At 33.8% G+C, this 27,387-nt stretch overlaps 1 protein-coding gene across 1 annotated transcript in view; it reads left to right on the forward strand.

Annotated features, from left to right (window-relative positions):
- Positions 1 to 2,757: 2,757 nt before the first annotated feature.
- LOC141338845 (NACHT, LRR and PYD domains-containing protein 3-like) overlaps positions 2,758 to 27,387 on the forward strand; it is a 48,682-nt gene continuing 24,052 nt past the window's right edge. The window contains exons 1-7 of the mRNA XM_073844461.1: positions 2,758 to 2,772; positions 2,980 to 3,175; positions 3,268 to 3,431; positions 4,002 to 4,249; positions 6,777 to 6,947; positions 9,949 to 10,122; positions 27,254 to 27,341. Coding sequence (XP_073700562.1) covers positions 2,758 to 2,772; positions 2,980 to 3,175; positions 3,268 to 3,431; positions 4,002 to 4,249; positions 6,777 to 6,947; positions 9,949 to 10,122; positions 27,254 to 27,341 — 1,056 coding nt within the window. The remainder of the gene's footprint in view (positions 2,773 to 2,979; positions 3,176 to 3,267; positions 3,432 to 4,001; positions 4,250 to 6,776; positions 6,948 to 9,948; positions 10,123 to 27,253; positions 27,342 to 27,387) is intronic.

The raw sequence follows: 27,387 nt of genomic DNA on the forward strand, positions 1-27,387 counted from the left end.
GTGTTTTATAAGTTCAACGAACCTAAATAAATGTTAAATACATGTTTAAAATGTATAATGAATGATTTGTTTTGCTTGTCTTTAGTAACATGTTTGTTACACTTTTTTACTTGAGTCTCCTTTAGCTTCAAATGTTTATGATTTATTAGATGTATTATTATATAACACATATACTAACATAAATGTGATTTATGATGAAATGTCTTGAGTCTTAGAATAATTTAGATCACTTGCAAACAATATTTTATTAAAAATGGAAGTATGTTGATTCTTTTTGTGATGAGTAGGTGTACAGTTTGTACAGTAAAAACAATAAAAAACAACAACTTTAAAAATGTAACAAATTATGTATCTATAAATTATAAATATAATTCAGGCTCCAGTGCAGCAGGTGGCAGTAACTGTTCAGCTCGTTCAAACCCTCCAGAAAAACCCACGAAGAAGACGAAAACGAAAGTAACTGCGGAAAACACTCAGATAGCAAAACAAAGCGATGCTCATAGGATTTTATCCAATATATGTCCTAGAAAACATTTTATAGATACAACTTTAGCGCAGACCCTACTAATTTTAACACTCGCGGACATTGTTTTTGTATTTAATCCAATCTGTCTGAGAGATATGAGAATTATTGCTGACAAACTACAGGCCTGAAGGACAGAAAATGATCGTTTCAAATACTTATAAATGCTCTTCTTAGTGGACAAGACTGCAAGTAAGTTTTCCAAAAGGGGTTATTGAAGACGAATGTGTTTCTAAAGGTATTTCCGTATTTTCGCTTCTGTTTTTTTTTTTTTTTTTTTTTTTTTTTGCTGTTGTTTTGTGATGCGAAATCGAAAGTATGTTTAAATCCGCCATTTCTCGTGAAGACCATTTGTTTATTCTACATGGTAGTGCATTTGTTCATAACGGACTTTATTTGATCTAGTGTTTTGTGTTGCTGCTAACTCCAGATATTTCTTGATCTCATTAAGGATCATCATCTCCAGGTCAAACTGAACAGCAGATAGTTTTCTCAACCCAGTGCTGATCTCTGGCAGTTTATCTGCAGTATGTCAGAGGAGCGAGGAAAGGACTCTCCGTCTGAGATGAGTCTCTCACACAAACAGAGGTAAGACTGAGTCTGTTTTCAGACAATCATTTTAAACACTGCTGGACTTTCACATGTTTGCTCTAAAAAAGCTTTGCTAAAATAACATTAAATATATTTAAAAAGTAGCCAATAGATTATAAATATCTGAGAACTGAATCATAATTTACAGTCGCTCTTCAGCATTTGATATGTAGATACTTGAGTAAATTATTCCACATCAGTGATTTTGTTTTAGGTCATAAATGTATATTCAGACATTTAAAAATGACCACACACTTAATTTAAAGGGGTCATATGATGCTTTTTAATGTTTTCATTTTCCTTTAGTGTGTAATGTATCTGTTTGTGTAAGATCTTCAGAGTTATAAATGTCATAGTCTCCTGCAAAGCGATTTATTCTCTCTAACAGAGAACACTGATCCAGAAATGACTAAAATGCCTTGATTGAAGTTCAGATATTACTTTCACAAATGTCTGCATCACAATGTGAAATATTAGCGTAATGCTGTCCAAATGTTTCCACAAAGAGAAAACGAGTCTTCGTTGAGTTGTAGTGTTGTCGTCATGTTGTGGAGACGCTGTGTGTTTGGATGCGAAAGCAAACCCGCTTTGTTTGGAATCAGTGGTTAAGATTTATTCATCATGCTGTTCCTGAGCCGTTAACCCAAAGGTTAGCTTGTGTACAGCACACTTTATGGAGCTGCAGTGCATACACACCTGAGCTATACACACATAAATAAATTGTACATGAAATACAATAAACCACACCTAAAAAACAGTTTTTATATGTTGGCACTTCAGGACATTAAGTTGTTACGGTGAAAAAGAAAAATTATAATTTTATGAGATTGTATCTGAAAGGTAAGAGAGTTGCAAAATGAAAGCTTAACAATGTGAGACATTCAGCTCAGACTTGGACTCGAGGTCAAATGGATAATTATTACGATGACATTGTTATTGTTACACCCAATAAACAAAGTGATGAACTTTTAAAATAGTGTCATATGGTTTCTTTAATTGAAGTATGCTAACAGAACTGTGTAACACTGACATTTCTTCTCTCAAAAAAGAAAAGGTTGTCTTCAATTAGATCAGTAAATTCTTTACAGATATTGTGAAAAAATGTGAGTCTGTAAACAAGAATAACTGCTATCTTTAAAGCTCTGCAAGTATTTCTGTGAAGGATTAGAGAGAATGAGTGCCAATATAAAACACGGATGAACCTCATGTAGTAAAGTTGTTCTCTCTGCATCATTAGTGAAAGTTCAGATGCACATGTGTCCAGCTCTGAGTCTGTGAAGAGTGACCGCTCAAAGGGTAGAGTACCAGACTTCAGTGGAGAAACAGCATCACAAACCATACGGTATTTGATGTTTCTTATTTTTTCTTTACAAATGTGTTAGAAAGTGTATAATTATCATTAAACTTTATAGTTCATAAATGTATCAAATATTTGTTTTCCTTTTGCTAGAACATGTTTACAAGAGATTTTAGTCATATTTCTCCAGAAATGCAATAATTTGATTAATTTTATTGAGCAGCGGGCTTCAGAATGAAACCTTAGATCCAGATTTCCAGACTAACAGGAACCACAAGGACTTTACAAACAGTTTCCTACAGGTTTTCCAGGTAATAAAACACATCTTCATGAATAATTAATAAATATGACAAACAAATGTGTTATTGAATAAGAGTGCAAGAGAAATGTTATTTCTAAATCTTATTGACCATTATTTTTTAAGAACCCATAAAATAAGAATGTATTATTAATACTGACAGCTAATTAACATTAGTCTTAAACTGATTTTTCAAACATTTTTAATTATTAAAAAATCAAATATGGATGAAGATTTTTTTCTTTCATTTATTTTTTTCTTGCTTTGTAGGATCTTGAGAGCATAATAATCACATTTCTAAAGAAAGAACTGGACAAGTTTAAGAAAATATTACAAAAAGAGGACGTGCAATACTTTGTGAAGGATTTTAATGAGAACAGATGCAGTATCAAAGAAGCAGCTCTTGATCTCACACTCTACTTCCTGAGAGAGATGAAGCAAGATGAAGCTGCTGATACTCTAGAAGGTAAGAGACTTATGACAATTTGTCAGACTGTCACTTATGAATGTAGGAGAGAAAATAAGATTAAAATATTCTGTATTTTTGTTTCTGTTCAGATGAGCTGTTCTTCATTCATCAGCTAAAATGTAGCCTAAAGAAGAAATATCAATGTGTGCTTGAAGGAATTGCAAAGCAAGGTGACTCTACTCTTCTGAATAACATCTACACAGATCTCTATATCACTCAGGGTTGTAGTGAACAGGTCAATACTGAACATGAGGTAAGACAGATTGAAGTTGCTTCCAGACGTCATGAATCAAAAGAAATACAGGTTGAATGCACAAATTTATTTGAAGCACCTGAACAAGACAAGCAGATCAGATCTGTACTGACAAAAGGAGTTGCTGGCATCGGAAAATCAGTCTCTGTGCAAAAGTTTGTTCTGGATTGGGCCGAAGGAAAAGAAAATCAGGATATCAGCTTCATATTTCCTCTTCCATTCAGAGAGATGAACTTAAAGGAGAAAGAAAAACTAAGTTTGATGGACCTTATAACTAAATTTTTTCCAGAGTCAAAAAATCTGAACCTTACAAAAAGGAACCAAAAAGTACTGTTCATTCTTGATGGACTGGATGAATGTCGACGTCCTGTTAACTTTAAGGATAATGAGACGTTGCATGATGTATCTTCACCAGTCTCTCTGGATGTTCTCCTGACAAACCTCATCAAGGGAAATCTGCTTCCGTCTGCTCTCATCTGGATCACCACCAGACCAGCAGCTGCCAGTAAGATTCCTCCTGACTGTATCGACCGGCTGACAGAGATACGAGGATTCAATGATGCACAAAAGGAGGAGTACTTCAGAAAAAGAGTCACAGATGAGGATCTGGCCAGAGAAATCATCGATCATGTTAAACAATCAAAGACTCTCTTTATCATGTGCCACATCCCAGTCTTCTGCTGGATTTCAGCCACTGTTCTGCAGAACATTTTAGAGGAGAAAAGAAATAATGATGTGAAAAACAATCAGGCTGATGATGCCTCCAAAACACTGGAGAAGTCAAATACTGAAGACACTCCCAAGACTCTGACACAAATGTACACACACTTTCTCAGATTTCAGATCCAGCAGAGCAGACGAAAGTATGATGGAGAATACACACCAGATGTTTCCTGGGATAAAGATGCCATCTTTTCACTGGGGAAACTGGCATTTCATCAGCTGGAAAGGAACAATGTGATCTTCTATGACAGAGATCTGGAAGCCTGTGGTATTGACGTCCATAAGGCATCAGTGTATTCAGGCATGTGTACCCAGATCTTTAAGGAGGAAACTGGGATTGTTCTTGGTACCATGTACTGCTTTGTTCACTTGAGCATTCAAGAGTTTATTGCAGCTCTTTATGCACATTTAAACATAAAAAAGAAAAGTATATTTCTTTTCAAAAGTGAAACCATGATTGATTTGCTCAAGACTACAGTGGACAAGGCACTAGAGAGTGATAATGGACATCTGGATCTTTTTCTTCGATTCCTCCTTGGTTTGTCTCTCCAGTCCAATCAGCGACTCTTACAGGGTCTGTTGACACAGCAAAATGACAATGACAAAAGGAAAGCATAAAGCATAAAGGAAATTGTTTGGTACATCAAGCAGAAATTGGAAGCTAATCTGTCTCCAGAGAGATCCATCAATCTATTCTACTGTCTGAATGAATTGAACGACCAAACTCTGGTGAAAGACATTCAGACCCACCTTAGCAAAGGAAGTCTCTCATCTGCTGATCTTTCTCCTGCCCAGTGGTCTGCTTTGGCCTTTGTGTTGTTGACATCAGAGGAGGAGCTGGAGGAGTTTGAGCTTCAGAAATTCAAGAAATCAGACGAGTGTCTCATTAGATTATCAGCAGTCATCAAAACCTCCAAAAGAGCTCTGTAAGTTAATTTTTTTGCTTTCATAAGTCAAAAACATTTGTCTAGGCTCCCAAGCATCCTGGAAAACCTGGATAATTAATTATTGATTTTTTTTAGTCCTGGAAAATGTGTGGGAAATTAGAGAAACATAAAATGTCATGAAAATCTTGCTTTTTCTGGAAAATTATTTCTTGTGTTTCTGGAAAATATTCTTGTTTTTCTTTATAGCTGAGAATAGCTGTTTTTTTTTCCTATTGAAACTATTATTGTTAGTAGCAGAAAGTGCATTGTTCAGGAATGCGGAGATTTGACGTATGAGAAGTCTTTTGAATGATGATGGTCAGTTCATCAAATGTCCACTCAAATGTGTGCAGTAAATGTCAACAGATAATCAGCTAACTAGTGATTGTGGTTTATATTAATGTATATTTCCAGTCTTTCTGTAGTATGAGAAGTACAAATACTGGGGCAATGCAGTAACCGCTGATAGGCAGCAGCTCTCAAATATTCCTGTGCATATTTTTTGTGAGCACTCTAAAGAGCCTTGTGTTTTTACTAGGGGTGGGCATAGATTAATTTTTTTTATCTAGATTAATCTAGATTAAATCTTGGAATTAATCTAGATTAATCTAGATTAAAATGGCTAATTTGAATTCTGCTGAAGGCATTCAGAATATGTGTGCTACCCAAATAATGACTTAAAGTCTTTGAGAATGGATCATAAAGCTCATAAAGCTGTTCTATGATAATTTGTTGATGAAAATAAATTATGTTCAATTAGATGTACTTGTGTTTACTAACTAACTAACAATGAAATTATTTTTTCTACCTATTAGATTGTGTTTTTTTAACGTCAACACCTACCCAGCCCATTACATGTTACACCATACTTTTATTTTGACAGGTTGCCATGAAGTTTCTGTGTCATACAGTATGATATGATGCTAGTTTTCTCAAATGAAACGGTAAAAGTGACACTCACAGCAGTTTGGGAGATTAAGTTTATCTGTTCATGTGAGATGAAAATGCCAAAAATTACCGGGAGCCTCACGTGTGTTTCAGTATGCGTGTAGTAAAAGCTCGTCTCCGCAATGCATACATACAGCTAGGCAAACGGAACATATCGGATTCATATTAAAACGGTCTTTTTGCATTTCAGTTTTCACATGCACTAGTATCGCGATTTGAATTAAGTTACTGACCAACATTTGATTTATGAATCCAAAAAACGACGAATTTACGTGGCATTTCGCTATAGTAGATTCGGTTTTTATGAATGGAGGACGACGCGATGTCTGATGACCCGTCTGTGTTTTGGCGGAGGAGACGTAAACGCGCCGCGTTAAACTATCAAGGTGAAAGTCATCATAGTTTGCCTATTTTAGACCCAGCTCCCAACCCAAATTTGAGAATAGATTAACGGCGATATTTTTTTTATCGCGCGATAAGAGTTTCACGTTAACGCAGCACGTTAACGCCGATAACGGCCCACCACTAGTTTTTACATCATGTTTTACAGCTATCTTGAGCACATGATTGCAATGGTTATGTGGTTTAATTAGAATTCACTCAGTAATGCTTTTTCTTAAAACCATGGAACTAACACATTCAAATGTATGATTTATTGTAATTAAAGCTATAGATTAACTATTATTTATTGTTTGTATTTAGCAAATGTATTTAATCTAATGATTCTGTAACCTTATTTCCATCATAGGCTAAATGATTGTGGTTTAACAGACAAAAGCTGTTCAGCTCTGGCTACGGTTCTTGGATCAGATAACAGTCTGAAAGAACTGGACATGAGCAACAATAATCTGCAGGATTCAGGAGTGAAGCTGCTCTGCTCTGGACTGGGAAATATGAAATGTCATTTGGAAATACTGAGGTAAGTTGTGTGACAATAGACCAAAATTGAGCTCGACAAAAACATAAGGTGAAAACCAGACTTAGATAATGAACAAGTCTGTGTTGTGCATCGAGATTCTTTTATATTAACACCTGCCATGGTGTTCTTTTTTTAAATTTGGTTTGTCATTGACACTGTCCTAAACCAATTTGTTGTGAAATACTACAAACTTGCGTTTGATTGTACATAAAAGATCACATCTGTATTTACATATTGTCTAAAGACTCATTATGATTTTAATTTTAATTAAAATCTTTTATTACAATCATGAAGCTTAAACAATTTTAACGTCAGTTTAACAAAAAATATGGCCCTATGGAATGTTTTTTTGTTTGTTTTTTTAAATTGTTAAATTCTGTGTTTTAGCATATCTAATTATTTTAAAGCATACAAATAAGTTTAATGTATTCTTACAATATACTTATCTTTTTTTCCCTCAGAAATGTTGTGTATTTGCATTTTTCTCTTTATCAAAATAGGGCGTAAAACATTCATTTTATTTGTCTTTTAATTAATGAAAAATACATGTTATTTGTTGGCAAATAAAGAGGATTTAATATTACAATTAAAACATTGGAGAAATATTGTATGAGTGTACAACTTTGTTTTAAAATGTGGCTGGGACATTTTCCTTTTTTTCTCAGTGTTTTTGCCTTTATTATTATAGGACATTATTAGGCCATTAATTCTGCATCGATATGTGATTAAACATTTGTTCTCCTAAACAGTCTAGTTTTAAAAACAGCATTAGGTGTGTAGGAGGTTTCGGGTTCTAATCTGCCCATGTCAAGATTTTTTCTCCCTTATTAAAATCAGATATGATAATCAGTAATCATATAGGCAGAGCAGACACACATTTTCTTTTTTTTTTTTTTTAACCTGAATGAATAAATAGTCTCTGCAAGGTTTATTTCTTAATTCCAGTCCTCTAGTACGCCTGCTCTGAATATTGTGCATTTCTCTCTTTTATAACACACCTGATTCAAATCATCAGCTTGTTAAAAGTGAGCTCTGTGCATGAACTGTGTTCCGATTGACATGGTCTTTACCAAGGTTATTATAGTTTTGCTTTTTTAAATGAATTTTAATTTAATATGGTTTTCAAATTTGCAATACAATAGTTTAGTTTTTATTAGTTTTATTAACAATTTTGTTTGTTTTACTGTCATTTTAATTTTGTGAACACATTTTTATTTAGTTTTATATAGTTCAGTTTCAGTTTTAGTTTTATAGAGATCAAATAGAGATCACGATTTCCTCGCAATTCTAAACTAAGCAAAATATGGGAGACAAAATATCTGTTGCTGCAGTTTATTTAAGTGTTTAATTCATTTGCATGAATTATTAAACATTTAATGCATAATATATGTGTGTAAAATAGAATATGTTTAATACACCAATTTTTAATATTAAATGTATGTAAAAGTGGTTTAAATGAATGAATGACTTACTCATAAAAAAACATTACTGGATGAAGCAGCATTTTTGAATGAATCTCTATTCAATGACAAATAACTTTTTTAACAGTCAGTTTGTTTACCTAGTGGTGAAAGATTGCAATCGACACAAATGTTATTTAAGCACCAATTACTTTCAAAAGATGACATGCTCTATTTTGATATCTACCATAGACATCAATGTTTATCCAAACTATGACCTTTAATCCCAGTATTTCTGTGATAATATGAATGACTGTATTTGAAAAGACTGTTTGTCAAGCTGTTTCTTACCTAAATGTGAATAGTGACGACCAAGCACTTGCGTGCTACAAATAATGAATGGACTTGAAAATGTTAAATATTATTTCCAAGCGTTTATACCGTAAATCAAACCGAGCTACAAGCTAACCGAATTGTTTTGTATATGGGCCCAAGGCTGACTTGCTACGCCACTGTGTGGATAGCAGAAACCTCTAGCATTAATTCTGATCATAGATTGTCTTGCAAAACGATGGCACTTTAACATTCGCCGTAGGAGATCTATTTATTATTTTTAGCACACAATTCTTAGCCTATAAATTCTGTCAATTTATTGATAAAATACAAATAATAAATGTGTTTTTACAATCTTTCATTTGTAGTGAGAACTATATTTGCCTCCGATCAAGCGTCATGTGAATCAACGATCTTTTTCTTTTTAATATTTACCGCACAAAATTAACATGAAAAAATATTTGAATGCATTTTTTAATTAATAAACACAATGTCTCATGAAATCGATCAGTCAGAGTAAAAAAAAAAAAAAAAACATCAAAACATAAAATATATTTTAGATGCTGCGCCCTGTATCCACATAATTTTGTTTTTGTTTACTTTTCACGATAGCCAATATTTCAGCCCTGCGTTATGCAGCTCGAAGTCACTGAACGACTTGACTGTCATACAGTCTGACATTAATAACAATGAGATCGCATTCTGACATGATCAGCAAGTTCATACAGTCCGACAAGTACAATCCTAAAGGACTTAAAAAAAAATCACACAGCAAGCACCCGGCTTTAGCCACAGCAGTCATGAGTCACACTGGAGTGACATAATCTCCCCCTTTGAAGGATTGGCTAGAGGAGCAGCTGTCAATCTAGACTAGTGGACCAATGGTGACACTGAAGCCCTCCCTAATTTACAAATGTCCCAGATGTGACTGATAACACTCAGCAGTGTTAATAAGGTTAACTCTCCGTATTAACACCAGCCAGAGGGTGCTGTTTACACCAGCTAGTGTTAATCCCCCAAAATACAACTCCACAACTTTAACACTTCACTCCAAAAGCCTTTACCACTGCAATTTCAACACCAGAGATTTTGCTGTGTAACCATTTAATTTAATTCAATATTAATTTGTCAGATTTTGCTTTACAACTAAGTTTTAGTTCATTTGTGGAAAAAAAAAAGATAATTGTGTTTAGGGATTTTCATAGTTTAGGTCATTTCTAAAATAACTGATTAATGATCTGAATGTGACATTTTCATTCTGGTTCTAGGCTTTCAAACTGCAGGATCTTTGAAGAAGGCAATAAAGCTCTGGCTTCAGCTCTGAAATCAAACCCATCACACCTGAGAGAACTGAACCTGAGCTGGAATGAACTAGGAGACTCTGGAGTGAAAAACCTCAGTGATCTACTGATGAACCCACAATTCAAGCTGGAGAAACTAGAGTTAGTATCATTATACTGTACAGCAGTTACAGTCAGATTAAAGTTCACTGTTTAGATTAGGACCACTGGACTCTTGACATCTTTGCTGTGAAACAAAACAGAAGTGTAAAAAAACAAACAAATGACAGGAGATGTTTCTGACAGATTTATACTGGACTAATGAAATATTTTAGGGATGGTTCGATCCGATCTTCATATCAGGTATCGGTCATAGAATAATATTCACAATATTGGATGTGGAACGGCCCTCTCTGTAACCTTTAAGCCGTATAAAAGCGTAATGAAGCACAATATTGTTTCCGTGCACTATTTTCCAAGTCTTCTGAAGCCATACGATAGCTTGATGTGAGGTACAGATGAATATTTACATTAACATTAAAGTTGACACAAACTCCTCACAGGATGTGGCGACAGCTGCATGTTTATAAAAGTATTTATCACTGAATCATTTATTCAGGAGATTGCAATACAGAAACAAATCTTTATTAATTGAGACACTGACGCCTTCATTTTTTAAAAAATATTTTGTTTGACTATAGTTTTTAAAAGAATATGAACATGTTGTCGGAACCAAGTAAATTATGATATTTTGTTTAGATTTTATTCTTTTTTTCTTCAGAATCATGAGAGAATCGTGATCTCCATTTTTATTTTATTTTTTTTATTTTCAATTCATCCAGAAACATGCCGCTTCAGTTAACATGTTTATTACAGCATATATTAATTAAAATAGAAGTCTTTGTTGACTGAGGATGTGTCATGGATTGTAACTAGTGTCCTCAAATACTCCTGTCTTGGTTTGTTTCATATCATTAAGATTTCATGATCTTTCTGGTTTATTAGTGACTGTATAGCATTTGCTGATGATCATCATAGATCTGAGTCATTGTTCTTTCTCTTTCTGTCTTCAGTCTGTGTAGATGCAGTATTACAGAGAAACAGTGTCTCATCCTGACTTCAGCTCTGAAATCAAACCCATCACACCTGAGAGAACTGAACCTGAGCGAGAATCAAATCACAAACACAGGAGTGAAACACTTATGTGACGTACTGAAGGATTCACACTGTAAACTGGAGAGATTGAGGTCAGTAACATTCACATACAAGAATCAAAATGATGAAAATCACTTCAACAGTTTAAACCACAACACTTTATACTCAATATCTCATGATGAGTTTGATTTCACATTATATTTGTTCTTATAGTTTTTGAAACTTCTGCTACATAGTTAAAATGTAAAACTGAGCTTTTGAAAGACAGAGAGAATAAAAACAAACAAGTCACATTTTATTATTGCATTTAGAAATATTTATATAGCGGTAAATAAAGTGAAATGTTTGCAAACATTAGAAACACTATAAACATAGCTATAGTCTATTTTAGTCCCCTTTACTCCACAACAAATCCTTTCAATTGAACGCCATTCAGAACAGAACAAGAATGAAAAATATAAGTAGTTTACATTTACATTTATTCATTTAGCAGACACTTTTATCCAAAGCGACTTACAAATTGGGAATACAACAAGTGATTCATCCTAAGAGGGCAGACCAACACAGGAGGTCATGTTAAAACAACTAAAATCATACTAGCAACTTCCTTTTAAACTACTTGAACTTCCTAAACTTTTTAAACTGTTTTAAGTGTTTAGAACTTTCTGGTCTGGTTTTCTCGAGACAACATAAAGTTTGTCTTGATGAGCTTGTTTATCTAGTTGAGTATATATGATGTTATTCAGCGCTGTATGTCGGTGTGCTATCGGCGCTGACCACGAACTGAGGTAAGTCTATCTGGTGACACTTTATAATAACATTCAGTTGTAAGTCATTTATAGGTGATTAGTTAATGATAAAATAATCATTTACAAAACATTCACAAATAAGCGATATGCTAACAATTTGTGTATGTTTTGTTAATTCATTTACAAGTCAGTTACAAGTAATCTGTTAACGATTAACTAATTATTTACAAAACATGAGTATGTGTTTATAAATTATTAATAAGTAATATGTTCATTTTATTCAACTACTCATCAGTTGTAAATGTTTTATAAAGCTGCCGGTTCCAGGTTGTGTGGGTGTCAGGTGGGTATACACACTGGGGGAAAGACCTTTGAATAATGAGTCAAACATTTACAACTGATGAGAAGTTTACACTTTAGATTAGGGGACGCAGAAAGATTTGTCAATGATTTATTCATGATGCGATCTTCAGTGGAGCATAAACATTTAAATGATTGATACCTGTATTTTAATTAAAATTAAGTGACATAATATATTGACTTTTTATTATTATTTTTATTATTATTTCATGATATGCTATTTTTTAAGATAACTTAAGACAGATTTGTAAATTGTTAGCGTATTACGAAATAATCATTTGTGAACGTATAATCATGTTATGTAAATGATTAGTTCATCATTAACTAAAGACTTTGTTGAATTTTAATTGAATTAATTGAATTTTTTTTAAAACACACAAATTGTTAGCATATCACTTATTAAACATTTATGAATGTTTTGCAAATCATTATTTATCATTAACTAACCACTAATAAATTACATAAAACTGAACGTTATTATAAAGTGTTACCGTTGATCTTTTATCCTCTGTTTTATTTGCTTATGATAAATTATGTGACTTATTTTATTTTCTTCTTATTTTCTGCTCTCCCTCTTTCTGTCAATGTAGGTTAAGTTACTGTGAAATGACAGATGAAGGTTGTTCTGCTGTGACTTCAGCTCTGAAATCAAACCCATCACACCTGAGAGAACTGGACCTGAGCTGGAATAAACTAGGAGACTCTGGAGTGAAAAACCTCAGTGATCTACTGATGAACCCACAATTCAAGCTGGAGAAACTAGAGTTAGTATCATTATACTGTACAGCAGTTACAGTCAGATTAAAGTTCACTGTTTAGATTATTTGAAGACAACAGACTCAAGTCACATCATTTATAGTGCTGCATCTTCTGCTTTTTCTCCATCATCAGAAAGATTCAGCAATACTATTAGTTCATGGGTTTGTATGTGTATTAGAAAGAGCATTAAACTTGCTGAAATCTGAATTGTTTGCTGTGAAACAAGACAGAAGTGAAGACAGAATAAAAACAAGTGTAACAAATGACAGTAGATGATTTTGACAGTTAGATTTATACTGGACTAATGGTATATTTCACTAAATGTTTTATTAATGAAAATGTACATTTGTATAGTTAGAAATTGTAAACTACACTCTAAAATTTCTTTAAAAATATTTGATTTGATTGATTTAATGATTTTCATTCATTAAAAATGTGAAATTAGACCATTTAATTTAGTTAATTTTACAGTTGTTTCTATATTGATTTAATGTATTGATTCATTATTTGTTGACTGAGGATGGGTCCAGACTTGGATTATAACTAGTGTCCTCAAATACTCCTGTCTTGGTTTGTTTCATATCATTAAGATTTCATGATCTTTCTGGTTTATTATTGGCTGTTTAGCTTGTTGATGATCATCATAGATCTGAGTCATTGTTCTTTCTCTTTCTGTCTTCAGTCTGTGTAGATGCAGTATTACAGAGAAACAGTGTCTCATCCTGACTTCAGCTCTGAAATCAAACCCATCACACCTGAGAGAACTGAACCTGAGCAGGAATCAAATCACAAACACAGGAGTGAATCACTTATGTGCCGTACTGAAGGATTCACACTGTAAACTGGAGAGATTGAGGTCAGTAACATTCACATACAAGAATCAAAATGAATAATAAACTTTATTATTTTATTTTTTTTACAAGTAATTTTTTTAACTTCTGCTGCATAGTTAAAATATAAAATTTAGTTTTTGAAAGACAGAGAGAATAAAAACAGATAAGTCACAAACAAGTCACATTTTATAAATGCATTTAGAAATATTTATATAGCGGTGAATAAAGTGAAATGTTTGCAAACATTATAAACACTATAAACATAGCTATAGTCTATTTTAGTCCCCCTTACTCCACAACAAATCCTTTCCATTTAACGCCATTCAGAACAGAACAAGAATGAAAAATATAAGTAGTTAAGCGTCGAGCCAAAATGAATGAATTGAAAGTAAAACTGAAACAGAAACTGTTGTTGGGCTCATGTAGTCTACCTCTCTGATTTGACACAAACCCAAAAACTCTCATCTTCACAATGTATTTGTGTGCTAAACTATTATTTCTGATGTAAACTAGTCTTTGTCCTTCACTCATGTTCAATACGGATGTAAACGTCATTCTTCACATGAGCAATAATGTGTTTGTCATAACAGCACAGCGGTACGGTGCTCACACTGAACAGCACAGATTGTATTACGGACTATTTAAATGAAGCAGTGTCAATATTTGATGTGTTTGACTGTATTTTACTTTGATGATGCACAGCTGTAATGTGGAGTTAGAAATGCTAGAACTGATCTGCTGTGTGTGTGCATGAGGCACCAGCGCCATCACTTCAGTTATATACTTATAACAGCAGAAACAACTCAAACACCTCATTTTTGGTCATACAGAGAAGAGGAAGGCATCATTTGAAACTATAAAGGGTTTACTTTTATTTGTGTCCAATCACAACAAAAATAAAGCATTGTGCTTTTGTAAAACAAAGAAGACAAACAGGATGTGCTTTCTGTCGTCTCGCTTTCCATCAACTTATTTGTGGAGCGCGTCACAAAAATGAGACAAAACTTATCAGACAGTTTTTTCATTTAGTTTTGTTAAATATATTTCACACATTTATTTATTAAGTTGGCTTGAGAAAGCCCAATTACTGAAATGCTATTTAAATGTATTCTTCTTCTTCTTCTGATACTCAAATGTCTGACTGCTGCTTCTAGAGCTTTAACTCTACAAACTCCAAACTCAGTCCAGATCTTCAGACTGATCTGACTCCAGTTACTGGATCTTTTCTAACTGATCGGAATTACAATTTTCCTATGAATAATGAAAATCTCATAGACTTACATTGAGGGAATGTTTAACCCTTGTATGGTGTTCGGGTCTGTGAGACCCGTTTTCAGTTTTTTTCAAAAGAAAAATTTAACAATTAATTATTTTTTTAAACCTGAAATTCATTGGCTTTGGCTTATTTTCTGTGAAGAACATAAATCCGAACAAATTTTCAATGACCGCATATTGTACCTCCCCCCACGCATTTACATTACATACAAGGTGTTCGGGTCCACTGGACCCAGGTCTAATAAAAGTGTTGAAAGTGTAGGTCCAGTGTTCCTACACTCTGTCTTCATCCTTTCTGGTGATGCTGTTTTCTTCCCCTCCCCCTCCTGCTCCCGCAAAAAGTTGCAACATTGTTGAAAATTCAACTATCAACACTGTCTGCTCTTACATTCCCGCACATTTTATCCTCTCTCTTGCGGGAACCAAGATTTATTTTTTCATACCCTGTCCCACCTTCAAATTAGGGGCATAATACTATAAATAAGCCTTTGCCCGTGTGGTTCCTTATCACAACTGATCAAGATGGCCAAAAGATTATCTGCTGCGAGGGCCTTGCAATTGATTTTGAAAGAGAGAGCTTCTGATGATGATGTCGAGGAAGAGGTTTCAGAATATGAGGATCACATTTCTGAAAATTCAGAGTCTGACAGTGAGTTTGAAGAAGAGGATGAGGTTGAGCACCATTTAGTAACAAAACGAAGATGAGTACCCCATCAGCAGCCAGCTTCAGGACCAGAGCAAGCCCACCAGACAGCAAGTGAAGAAATATGGATGTCAAATAATGTAAAAAAAAAAAAACGAGAAGCACATTAATTCATCAATGTGATCTAACAAAGGTAAAGGGGGAAAATTAACCATGTTTGCTGTTCATATGGCTTGTAATTGGTATGAAGTAAACATTTGTTGAGTAATTTAACATAAAATAGTTGATAGTGTTAATTTGGAAAGCCAAAACTCTAGCGGGTCCACCAGACCCATGAACACTGGCTGAGTAACAAAAATACGAACACCACACAAGGGTTAAATGCACCAGGGATCATCACACTCGGTCCTGGAGGGCAGGTGTCCTACAGAGTTTAGCTCCAACCCTAATCAAACACACCTGAACCAGCTAATCAAGGTCTTAATAGGCATACTTGAAACTTCCAGGCAGCTGTGTTGAGGCAAGTTGGAGCTTAACTCTGCAGGACACCGGCCCTCCAGGATCAAATTTGGTGACCCTATCGACCATTTCAAGAGCTATTCGGCGGCTTAAGGAAGTGACGTCTTTGGTTCTATGATGTTTTAGTGATCGAGTGCATTCAAAACAATGGCGGGAGGCGCTTGATGCACAGTGGGATTGTGATCATTTTTATACAATCCTCCTGCTTAAATGTCTAAATTAAAATCAGACCTTGTCGTTCGGTGGTTGGGTGCTTCCTCTGGGACTGAACTACGATTCTGAGACGTGTTTAACGGTAGATTTCTGAAAAACGTCCCCGAGTTACAGCAGTGAAGGAGAAGGCTGGATTAACAACTCTAGGATACACAGCGCACATTTCGATTCAGGCAAGTAAATGTCATTTTTAATTCATTTGATTATTTGTATTTCTTTACGTTAACTCTTCAAGTATGATGCTGCATAACTTAAAGTAACATTTTGTCATTGTTTACATTTGCACCTCGCATTTTGATTCGTGTGTAGTAAAAAAGGCAAGTTTTTATTTCTGTTTTATTGCTAAGTGTCATGTGGGCTATAACTAAGTTCATATTAGTCGTCTAGTTATCTTGTAAGTTGACAAATGCAGTGAGTAACATGAAAGTAAACTCGTATAACGTTGTACCGTGTAACAGTTAGCTGCAGTAGTTTACAAAAGGTAACGTTAATAGTAAACATTGTTTCCATCTCATAAGCTTTGGTAATGTTAATTCCAACATACACTGATGTATTAAGCAATAACAGCATTGTATTTTAAATATTGTGCAGTATATTAATTGTTTTTCTACTTTTGTCTTTAGGAGAGCCCTCATCTGTAATGTAAGACACCCAAGGACAGCTGATCATCCTGCAGTGCCACACCAGACATGACCATATCAACCCAGACTTGAGGATGAACTTCAGTCTAGTACTTAAAGCTACTGATGGCCAGATACTGACTGCTGCTTTGGATATTTGTTCCTTCTTTGTCCAGAGACTCATTACTCCATTTAAGTTCAGATGTTGTAGTTGTTTCATTTGTTGAAGCATTTTATGTTCATACAGATATTTACATATCAATACATGTGTTGGAAATAAAAACAGTTGAAAGGGAGAGAATGTTTTTTGTTTATATACAGTACTGTGTTTTTGAAAGAAGTCTCTTATTTTCATCAAGGCTGCATTTATTTGAGCAAAAATACATATAAAAAAGAAATTTTAATAAAATAAAATAAAAATTGTGTCATACAAAGCTGAATTAGCGTCATATATAATATGTATGTATGTATATATGTAAATATGTGCATAAAAACATACATAGATACATAAATACTGTATGTAGTGTGTTTGTGTGTGCATTTATTAATCTGCAGTTATACAGGTTTATGCAAAACACCGTAGCCAGCACTGAATTGCATTGATCTTGTTTATTTGTGATCACATGACGACTCAGAGCATTCATACCCTCTTCTTACACTGTTCCACAACAAACTCGACCAAACTAAACACATTTGAAATCAATGACATAAGTAATAACAGCATGGAGCGCTTAGTTTAATAGCATACATTAGCATTGCACTGAAACGATATGTATTGTGAAAAGCAATGTACTAATAAATATGAATATTTGCATAGATATACAGACTGATCAAGCAATGCAAAAACATGCTAATAACTAATTGCTAATCATAGTAGCAACATGTTAGTAACATGCTAATAATTGTAACAACATGCTAGTGACATGCTAGAAACATGCTAGTTACTTGCTAATCATGCTAAAATAAGTAAAATCAAACTAGCAACTTGCTTTTTAACTTTTAAAACTTTTTATACTTTTAAACTTCGTAAACCTTTAAAACCATTTTAAACTCTTTTAACTTTAACTTCTAAAACTTTTTAAACTTTTTAAAACCTTTCAAACTTTCTGGTCCGGTTTTCTCAAAACAACTTAAAAACTGTCTTGACAAGCTTTGTCTAGTTGTGTATTCGGTGTGCTATCGGCGCTGACCACAGTCTTGTTGTTTCTCAGTTAATGATCAGTTTACATGCTTTGGTTTTATTTGTTTGGGAAAAATAACTGAAATCCCTAATCTGCTGAAATAAACAAGTTGATCTGTTTTCCTCTGTTTTATTTGCTTATGATAAATTATGTGACTTATTTTCTTATTTTCTGCTCTTCCTCTTTCTGTCAATGTAGGTTAAGAGAGTGTAAAATGACAGATGAAGGTTGTTCTGCTGTGACTTCAGCTCTGAAATCAAACCCATCACACCTGAGAGAACTGGACCTGAGCGTGAATAAACTAGGAGAATCTGGAGTGAAAAACCTCAGTGATCTACTGATGAACCCACAATTCAAGCTGGAGAAACTAGAGTTAGTATCATTATACTGTACAGCAGTTACAGTCAGATTAAAGTTCACTGTTTAGATTAGGACCACTGGACTCTTGACATTTTTGTTGTGAAACAAAACAGAAGTAAAAACAAAAAATAGTCTTAACAAATGATAGATTTATTCTAGTATATATTAAATTTCAGGAGATGATTCTGACAGATTTATACTGGACTAATGTTATATATCACTAAATCTTTTATTAAGGGAAATGTATATTTGTATAGTTAGAAATTGTAAACTACACTCTTAAATTTATTTAAAAAATATTTGATTTGATTGATTTAATGATTTTCATTAATTAAAAATGTGAAAATAGACCATTTAATTTAGTTTATTTTACAGTTGTTTCTATATTGATTTAATGTATTGATTCTTTATTTGTTTGCCTGAGGATGGGTCCAGACTTGGATTGTAACTAGTGTCCTCAAATACAGTACTCCTGTCTTGGTTTGTTTCATTTATATATTAGGAGTTTCCATGATTTTGCTGGTGTGTTAGGGAATATATGCATTTGCTGATGATCATCATAGATCTGAGTCATTGTTCTTTCTCTTTCTGTCTTCAGTCTGTATTATTGCAGTATTACAGAGAAACAGTGTCTCATCCTGACTTCAGCTCTGAAATCAAACCCATCACACCTGAGAGAACTGGACCTGAGCGGGAATCGAATAACAAACACAGGAGTGAATGGCTTATGTGACGTACTGAAGGATTCACACTGTAAACTGAAGAGATTGAGGTCAGTAACATTCACATACAAGAATCAAAATGATGAAAATCACTTCAACAGTTTAAACCAAAACACTTTCTACTCAATATCTCATGATGAGTGGGTTCATGGGTTCACATTATATTTGTCAAATTCTTCTCCTTAATGATTTGTTTGTAAGATGATCTTCTCTTCCTCTGTTTGTCTCTTTCTAGTCTATTTAACTGTGGCATTACAGATGTTTCTTCTTTAACTCAGTCTTTGACAAACACAAAAGCACTGCAGTTTCTGAAAAAGCTTGATCTGAGAAACAATAAGATTGGAGACTCAAAGCAGCGGCTCATTGATGTGCTACGAGACTCAAACTGTAAACTGAGGTGAGTAAACTTCACTTTGTGATATTAAAGAGATCTTCAATTTCCTCTGATATGTGGACAAATATTAACTTTCAAATATTTGTGAAAGGAGATGATCAAATGATCATCAAGCTTTATTTCAAAAGGGTTTGTGTCAGAATGAAATGTAAAGTTGATCAAAATGTTGAACACAAAGGAGGAAAGAGAACAAAAGCAGACTGTCAGAGCTTTATCCAACAACAGCTGCTTTATTAATGCCATCAGTAATAGTGAATCATTCCAGTTTGAAATAGATTTGGTCAGATTGGAGGAAAACGCTGGTAAAATCAGTGCAGATTCCAGCTTCAGCTCACAGCCGTCCAGCATCACATGATCAATGTCTCTGTCTCTTGTGTGTTTTTACTTTGACAAGCAACACGTCACATTACTTTACACTTACTTTACTTTCACTTATTTACTGAGACCAATACAAATGTTGAAACTAGAGGAAAAACAGCTTTAACTAGTGGAACATTGAACTGAAAGGGTTTAGTTTTGAGGCAAAATCACATTAGTATTTGTTCTTGTGGTTTATTATATTTGGCGTTCACTCATTAGCGTGTGTTTCTCTTTATAGTGTCTCAACAGGAGTCACACAAACAAACAAACATATGAATGGAAATCATGTTCAAATGTACTAAAAACACAAATATTTTGTTTTAGAAATATCTATGCAAGATCATGGAAATGTAACCTTTAAAGAAACCGTAACTGAAGTAGTAACTGATTTGCAAATTTGTTCCACTGAACACTGATTTTTCTTTCTCTCTATTTTGTTCCACCTTACAGTGTTGATTAAAATTCTTTGTCAAGAGTCCCTAATATAATTGATTCACCAAAGGATGGTAACTGCTGTCTATCCTAGTTGTTGAATCCTGATGAAAGCAGCAGTAAACATCAGGTGAGGATCCACAGAAGAGCTTCACTACTGTGTCTATGAGGAGAAAGAAATGTGTGATAAATGTGTGAATGTGATCCATACAGGTGAAGAGACTCAGACTTTACAATCAAATAATGCAGCATGTGTGTTAGAAACATGTGATACTGAATGATTCATGTTGATTTAGTATTCAAGCAAATGATGCTTTTGTTTTATTGAAAGCTGAAACAGGAGGAAGACGCTCAGATGAGTCTGTCTGGCTCTTCAGTTTAATAATATTTGTATTAAACTCATCCATAATGATTCAAATGTTTAAATGTGATTGTCAAGTGCAGCACTTAAATGTGTCAAAGATATAAAACAAGTCTACAATGTGAAATGTCCATGTTATCTAAAACATTAGTTATCTCATATTTTATACACATTGTTATTCTATTCTACTTTATATTCAGTTATGTGTGTGTCTGTTGTTAATGGACAGATATCCAGTATATTGTCTTTGTTCTGTGGATGGAGTCTCTCCTTCATCAGTCCAGACCAACTAAACATTTTTTGAACAGTTAACAGCATTTGTGTCTTTCTCGCTCCTCTATAGATAGTCAAATACATTGTCTTTATTCAACACATTTATATTTGCATATAAATACAGTGATACATATACAGTTTAAACTTTTTTTTTTTTTAAGTTCACCTACCTGATTTCAGTATTATTGAAAAACAGAAATAATTATTACGAAATTATCTAATGTCTTATATCTGATATAAACTAGGATAGTATTAGTAACACAAGTGTCTTGAGGTCAAGAAAACGGATTAAAACGGCATTTGATCAACTCAAATTCACAGAAATATTGGAAACCGAAAAAATTGTTCTGCTTATAAAGTGTAATGCAAAACTTTGCGGTTTAAATCTCACAACGGTGTGAAAGGCCTAGCGCAGTAGCGGCGTTAAACACACGGATAAGGTCAAGATATCTAACAATTGTAGGTGTACTTAGCAAAGATCAGTCTGTTGTGTCGTTAGAATATATTATGAATATTTGTACGTTTATTTTCATTTCAACGTTTTAATGAACACTGCTACAGAATTTGTCTTAGTGGCATTCAATGCAATATTTTATTAAAAGATAACACGGTGGACTGTTTGAGTAATACTCTCATCTGTCACAGTTACTGTCGAGATTTCCCCGCTTACGGACATCCGACTACACAGAACCTGTAACTCTATCATAATTATTTAAAAATAGATATACATTTCATGCCTGACAACTATTGTCATAGTTCTGTCTGTTTGTGTACTTAGTTTCTCCCATTGTCTTCCCCTGTCGATCTGTCTGCTTTGGTTTAGCCCTCATTATCATCATCCCCTGCACCTGTCTGTAATTATCTAGTTCCTTTATAAGTCTGTCTTTGAGTTCAGTTTACTGTCGGTCTTTGCTTTGTGTATACGTTGCGTGTGTGGAAAGATTTCATGTTCCTGATCAGTCTGCTCCTTGGATATATTAAAAGACTCTGTTTGTAATTCGTGTCTCGTCTCATCGTTCCAGCACCAACCCGTAACAACTATGTAACTGACAAAAAAATAATAATATTTAAGCTAAACAAACATTTACAATTATGAAACATTAAGAGAACTAAGATATGTTAAAAAATGTTTTCTTAAAGAAGAAGAGATTTTTAAGGCAAACATGACAAGCGCGTAGTTGCAGTTGTACCTGTTTCCTGGAACAAAAAACTAAAAGACAAACACAACAACTGAATAAAATGGTCTGAATCATCCCCTTCGCTTAAAATAACTGTGATTTATTTATTAATGGCCTGTTTAGAGATGCGTACAAAGACAATAGTGATTCCACACCGTCTTCAACTTGTAATGTGTAACTTTATGTGTTTTTAAATAAGATAGACGTACATGTAGCAGAGGAACAGTAGGATTGACGATTAAGATTTTGTAGCCAGATCGGGGGAAAAAAGCTCTGAAGTACTTCACAATCTCAGTTTAAACACTTTCTTGTAGAAGGACCTTCATTTAATTATTTTATACTGTACTAGTTCTTGTTTTCCTGCAAACATTCACAGCATGTTTGACCTGAGAAGTCTGAGAATAGTCTTCGTCTAAAAACTGTACAAAAACAGTGACAAAGGTATAACATAGTGGACGGACATTCAAAATCAATATTAAAAAAACTTCCACGATAGTTCAGAAGAGAGGGTTTCAGTATTAGATATTTGTTAAACTGATCAATATTTATGTTGTGCAGACATATTTCTTGCATAAAAGACTATGTCTAAAACCTTTTCAATGGGGAGCAGTATAATGTTATGTTTCTTAATTGTGATCAGGTTACAACAAGGTGCCATATACCTCTAGCAAATCTGACAAAAGCAATGCTGAATGCTGACGGCTCTCATAGAGAAGGACTCGCCTAAAGACAAATACAATCCAACAAACAAGATGTGAACAGAGTCATCCGTAATCCTGATCATTTGATGATGGAAAATGTCAGTCGTAATAGATCAAGAGCAGGATTTCTGTATTCTGGATGCATTATGACACTTTTCTTACATGATGTGTAACTGGGTAACTAGTCTTATTGAATTGATGATCACGCTTGCGGTCTTATTTGGGGTTTGTAAATGTAGGGGAAAAGCATGGATGATAAGATTTACTCTATATCTATGTGGGTCAAAAATAATAACATAAGAAAATGGCCATAAACAGTTGAAACAAGCTCAGCTGATACAATTAGAAAAAGATTAACATTTAGAAAAAGCAATAAAAAAACATGGTACTCATGCAGAAATATTAAATAAAATATGTTGAAGGAATATAAAATGTGTTTTCTTTGTTCGGTTGAGAAGCCTCACCTGGTTCTCCTCTCCAGTTAAAAACATCACTTTCTTAAAACCATTGTGTCTAACATACTTGGTAGCATGATTGTCATTTTTATTATGTACAGTATTGACCACACATTTATCAGACTGATAAAAGTAGCAAATAAATGTTAACAGTAAAATCATATACATAAAATGCTGCATATTGTATACTAGGTTTTAACATTCACCTCACATTAGGAGTCTGTTGTGGCCGAATGCTTTTTAATTCAACTTTTTAAGAACAATGAACTATTCTCAGGAGAGCCACTGAACCACAGAAGACACTCCTCACATGTGTTGTTTGATTCAAGCGTAGTTTACAACTCTGAAAAGTCAGTGAGTATCTGAAAGAATTTGTGTCAATGTGACATGAGATGCATTTGAAAAGTAGGAGCACAGCATTAAGTGCAGAACTAGATCATAGATCCACAGGATGTCAGATATTGGGCTCAGGATACTCTACGATATGGACACTTTTTAGCCTTTAAAACAGGACTATGTTTTGAAATAAAATAAATATAACATTTTCTAAAAGATACAACCTAAATATAGAGATTACCAGCTCTGCGTCTGACACAAGCTCCTTCGCATACATTTAAAACAAATGAAATATTATCTAGTTAAAGACTTTGGCAACATGTTTTATTGTGTGTTTGTGAAGGGATTAAACGTTGAAGATTATGTTTAAAATAAGAAACATTAGGAATCTAAAGCGATTGAAACCTAATACAAATTGTTCTTTAGTTGAAATTTAAGCAAGAACCACCGGACATCGTCTGTAGGGAACCTCTGTCTTAGAAAAAAGGTTAGCAGACTAACATCTCAGATCATCTGGTCTACTAGTCATCCATCTCCCCTTCGATCTGTGTGAGGATCTGAAACAGACCATCAGTTTCTCATTGTTTTGTTTATATTTCAACTTAAACATTTTTGTAAATCTTTCATTCACAGAATGGACATCATTGTTTGCAGAAAAATGTAAGCCATTTTTATGATCACCTAAAACTTTTGTAAATGTTTATTTTTATTTTTATACACTGTTACATATAATGTAATTCTATTTATTATCATCTTTAAAAGAAGCAAATGATGTGTTTTATAAGTTCAACAAACCTAAATAAATGCTAAATACATGTTTAAAATGCATAATGAATGATTTGTTTTGCTTTTCTTTAGTAACATGTTTGTTACACTTTTTTACTTGAGTCTCCTTTAGCTTCAAATGTTCATGATTTATTAGATGTATTATTATATAACACATATACTAACATAAATGTGATTTATGATGAAATGTCTTGAGTCTTAGAATAATTTAGATCACTTGCAAACAATATTTTATTAAAAATGGAAGTATGTTGATTTTTTGTGATGAGTAGGTGTACAGTTTGTACAGTAAAAACAATAAAAAACAACAACTTTAAAAATGTAACAAATTATGTTTCTATAAATTATAAATATAATTCAGGCTCCAGTTCAGCAGGTGGCAGTAACTGTTCAGCTCGTTCAAACCCTCCAGAAAAACCCACGAAGAAGACGAAAACGAAAGTAACTGCGGAAAACACTCAGATAGCAAAACAAAGCGATGCTCATAGGATTTTATCCAATATATGTCCTAGAAAACATTTTATAGATACAACTTTAGCGCAGACTCTACTAATTTTAACACTCGCGGACATTGTTTTTGTATTTAATCCAATCTGTCTGAGAGATATGAGAATTATTGCTGACAAACTACAGGCCTAAAGGACAGAAAATGATCGTTTCAAATACTTATAAATGCTCTTCTTAGTGGACAAGACTGCAAGTAAGTTTTCCAAAAGGGGTTATTGAAGACGAATGTGTTTCTAAAGGTATTTCCGTATTTTCGCTTCTGTTTTTTTTTTTTTTTTGCTGTTGTTTTGTGATGCGAAATCGAAAGTATGTTTAAATCCGCCATTTCTCGTTAAGACCATTTGTTTATTCTACATGGCGGTATGCAACCGTTCATAACTGACTTTATTTGATCTAGTGTTTTGTGTTGCTGCTAACTCCAGATATTTCTTGATCTCATTAAGGATCATGATCTCCAGGTCAAACTGAACAGCAGATAGTTTTCTCAACCCAGTGCTGATCTCTGGCAGTTTATCTGCAGTATGTCAGAGGAGCGAGGAAAGGACTCTCCGTCTGAGATGAGTCTCTCACACAAACAGGGGTAAGACTGAGTCTGTTTTCACACAATCATTTTAAACACTGCTCTACTTTCACATGTTTGCTCTAAAAAAGCTTTGCTAAAATAACATTAAATATATTTAAAAAGTAGCCAATAGATTATAAATATCTGAGAACTGAAAATCAGAATCATAATTTACAATCTTGACTCAGTTTACAGTCGCTCTTCAGCATTTGATATGTAGATACTTGAGTAAATTATTCCACATCAGTGATTTTGTTTTTAGGTCATAAATGTATATTCAGACATTTAAAAATGACTGCACACTTAATTTAAAGGGGTCATATGATGCTTTTTAATGTTTTCATTTTCCTTTAGTGTGTAATGTATCTGTTTGTGTAAGATCTTCAGAGTTATAAATGTCATAGTCTCCTGCAAAGCGATTTATTCTCTCTAACAGAGAACACTGATCCAGAAATGACTAAAATGCCTTGATTGAAGTCCAGATATTACTTTCACAAATGTCTGCATCACAATGTGAAATATTAGCGTAAAGATCTCCAAAGGTTTCCACAAAGAGAAGACGAGTCTTCAGTGAGCTGTAGTGTTGTCGTCATGTTGTGGAGACGCTGTGTGTTTGGATGTGAAAGCAAACCAGCTTTGTTTGGAATCAGTGGTTAAGATTTATTTATCATGCTGTTCCTGAGCCGTTAACCCAAAGGTTAGCTTGTGTACAGCATGCTTTATGGAGCTGCATACACACCTGAGCTATACCGGCTAAATAAATTGTACATTAAATACAATAAACCACACCTTAATAACTATATTTTATGTTGGCACTTCAGGACAAAAAGTTGTTAAAGTGAAGAAGAAAAATTTTAACTGTATGAGATTTGTATCTGAAAGGTAAGAGAGTTGCAAAATGAAAGCTTAACAATGTGAGACATTCAGTTCAGACTTGGACTCGAGGTCAAATGGATAATTATTACGACGACATCGTTATTGTTTCACCCAATAAACAAAGTGATGAACTTTTAAAATAGTGTCATATGGTCTCTTTAATTGAAGTATGCTAACAGAACTGTGTAACACTGACATTTCTTTTCTCAAAAAAGAAAAGGTTGTCTTCAATTAGATCAGAAATGCTTTACAGATATTGTGAAAAAATGTGAGTCTGTAAACAGGAATAACTGCTATCTTTAAAGCTCTGCAAGTGTTTCTGTGAAGGACTAGAGAGAATGAGTGCCAATATAAAACATGGATGAACCTCCTGTAGTAAAGTTTTTCTCTCTGCATCATTAGTGAAAGTTCAGATGCACATTTGTCCAGCTCTGTGTCTGTGAAGAGTGACTGGTCAAAGGGTAACGTACCAAATTTCAGTGGAGAAATAGCATCACAAACCATACGGTATTTGATGTTTCTTATTTTTTTTACACATGTGTTAGAAAGTGTATAATTATAATTAAACTTTATAGTTCATAAATGTATCAAATATTTGTTTTCCTTTTGCTAGAACATGTTTACAAGAGATTTTAGTCATATTTCCCCAGAAATGCAATAATTTGATTTATTTTATTGAGCAGCAGGCTTCAGAATGAAACCTTAGATCCAGATTCCCAGACTAACAGGAACCACAAGGACTTTACAAACAGTTTCCTACAGATTTTCCAGGTAATGAAACACATCTTCATGAATAATTAATAAATATGACAAACAA

This window comes from Garra rufa, chromosome 7, assembly GCF_049309525.1.
Source record: "Garra rufa chromosome 7, GarRuf1.0, whole genome shotgun sequence".
Taxonomy (NCBI): Eukaryota; Metazoa; Chordata; class Actinopteri; order Cypriniformes; family Cyprinidae; genus Garra; species Garra rufa.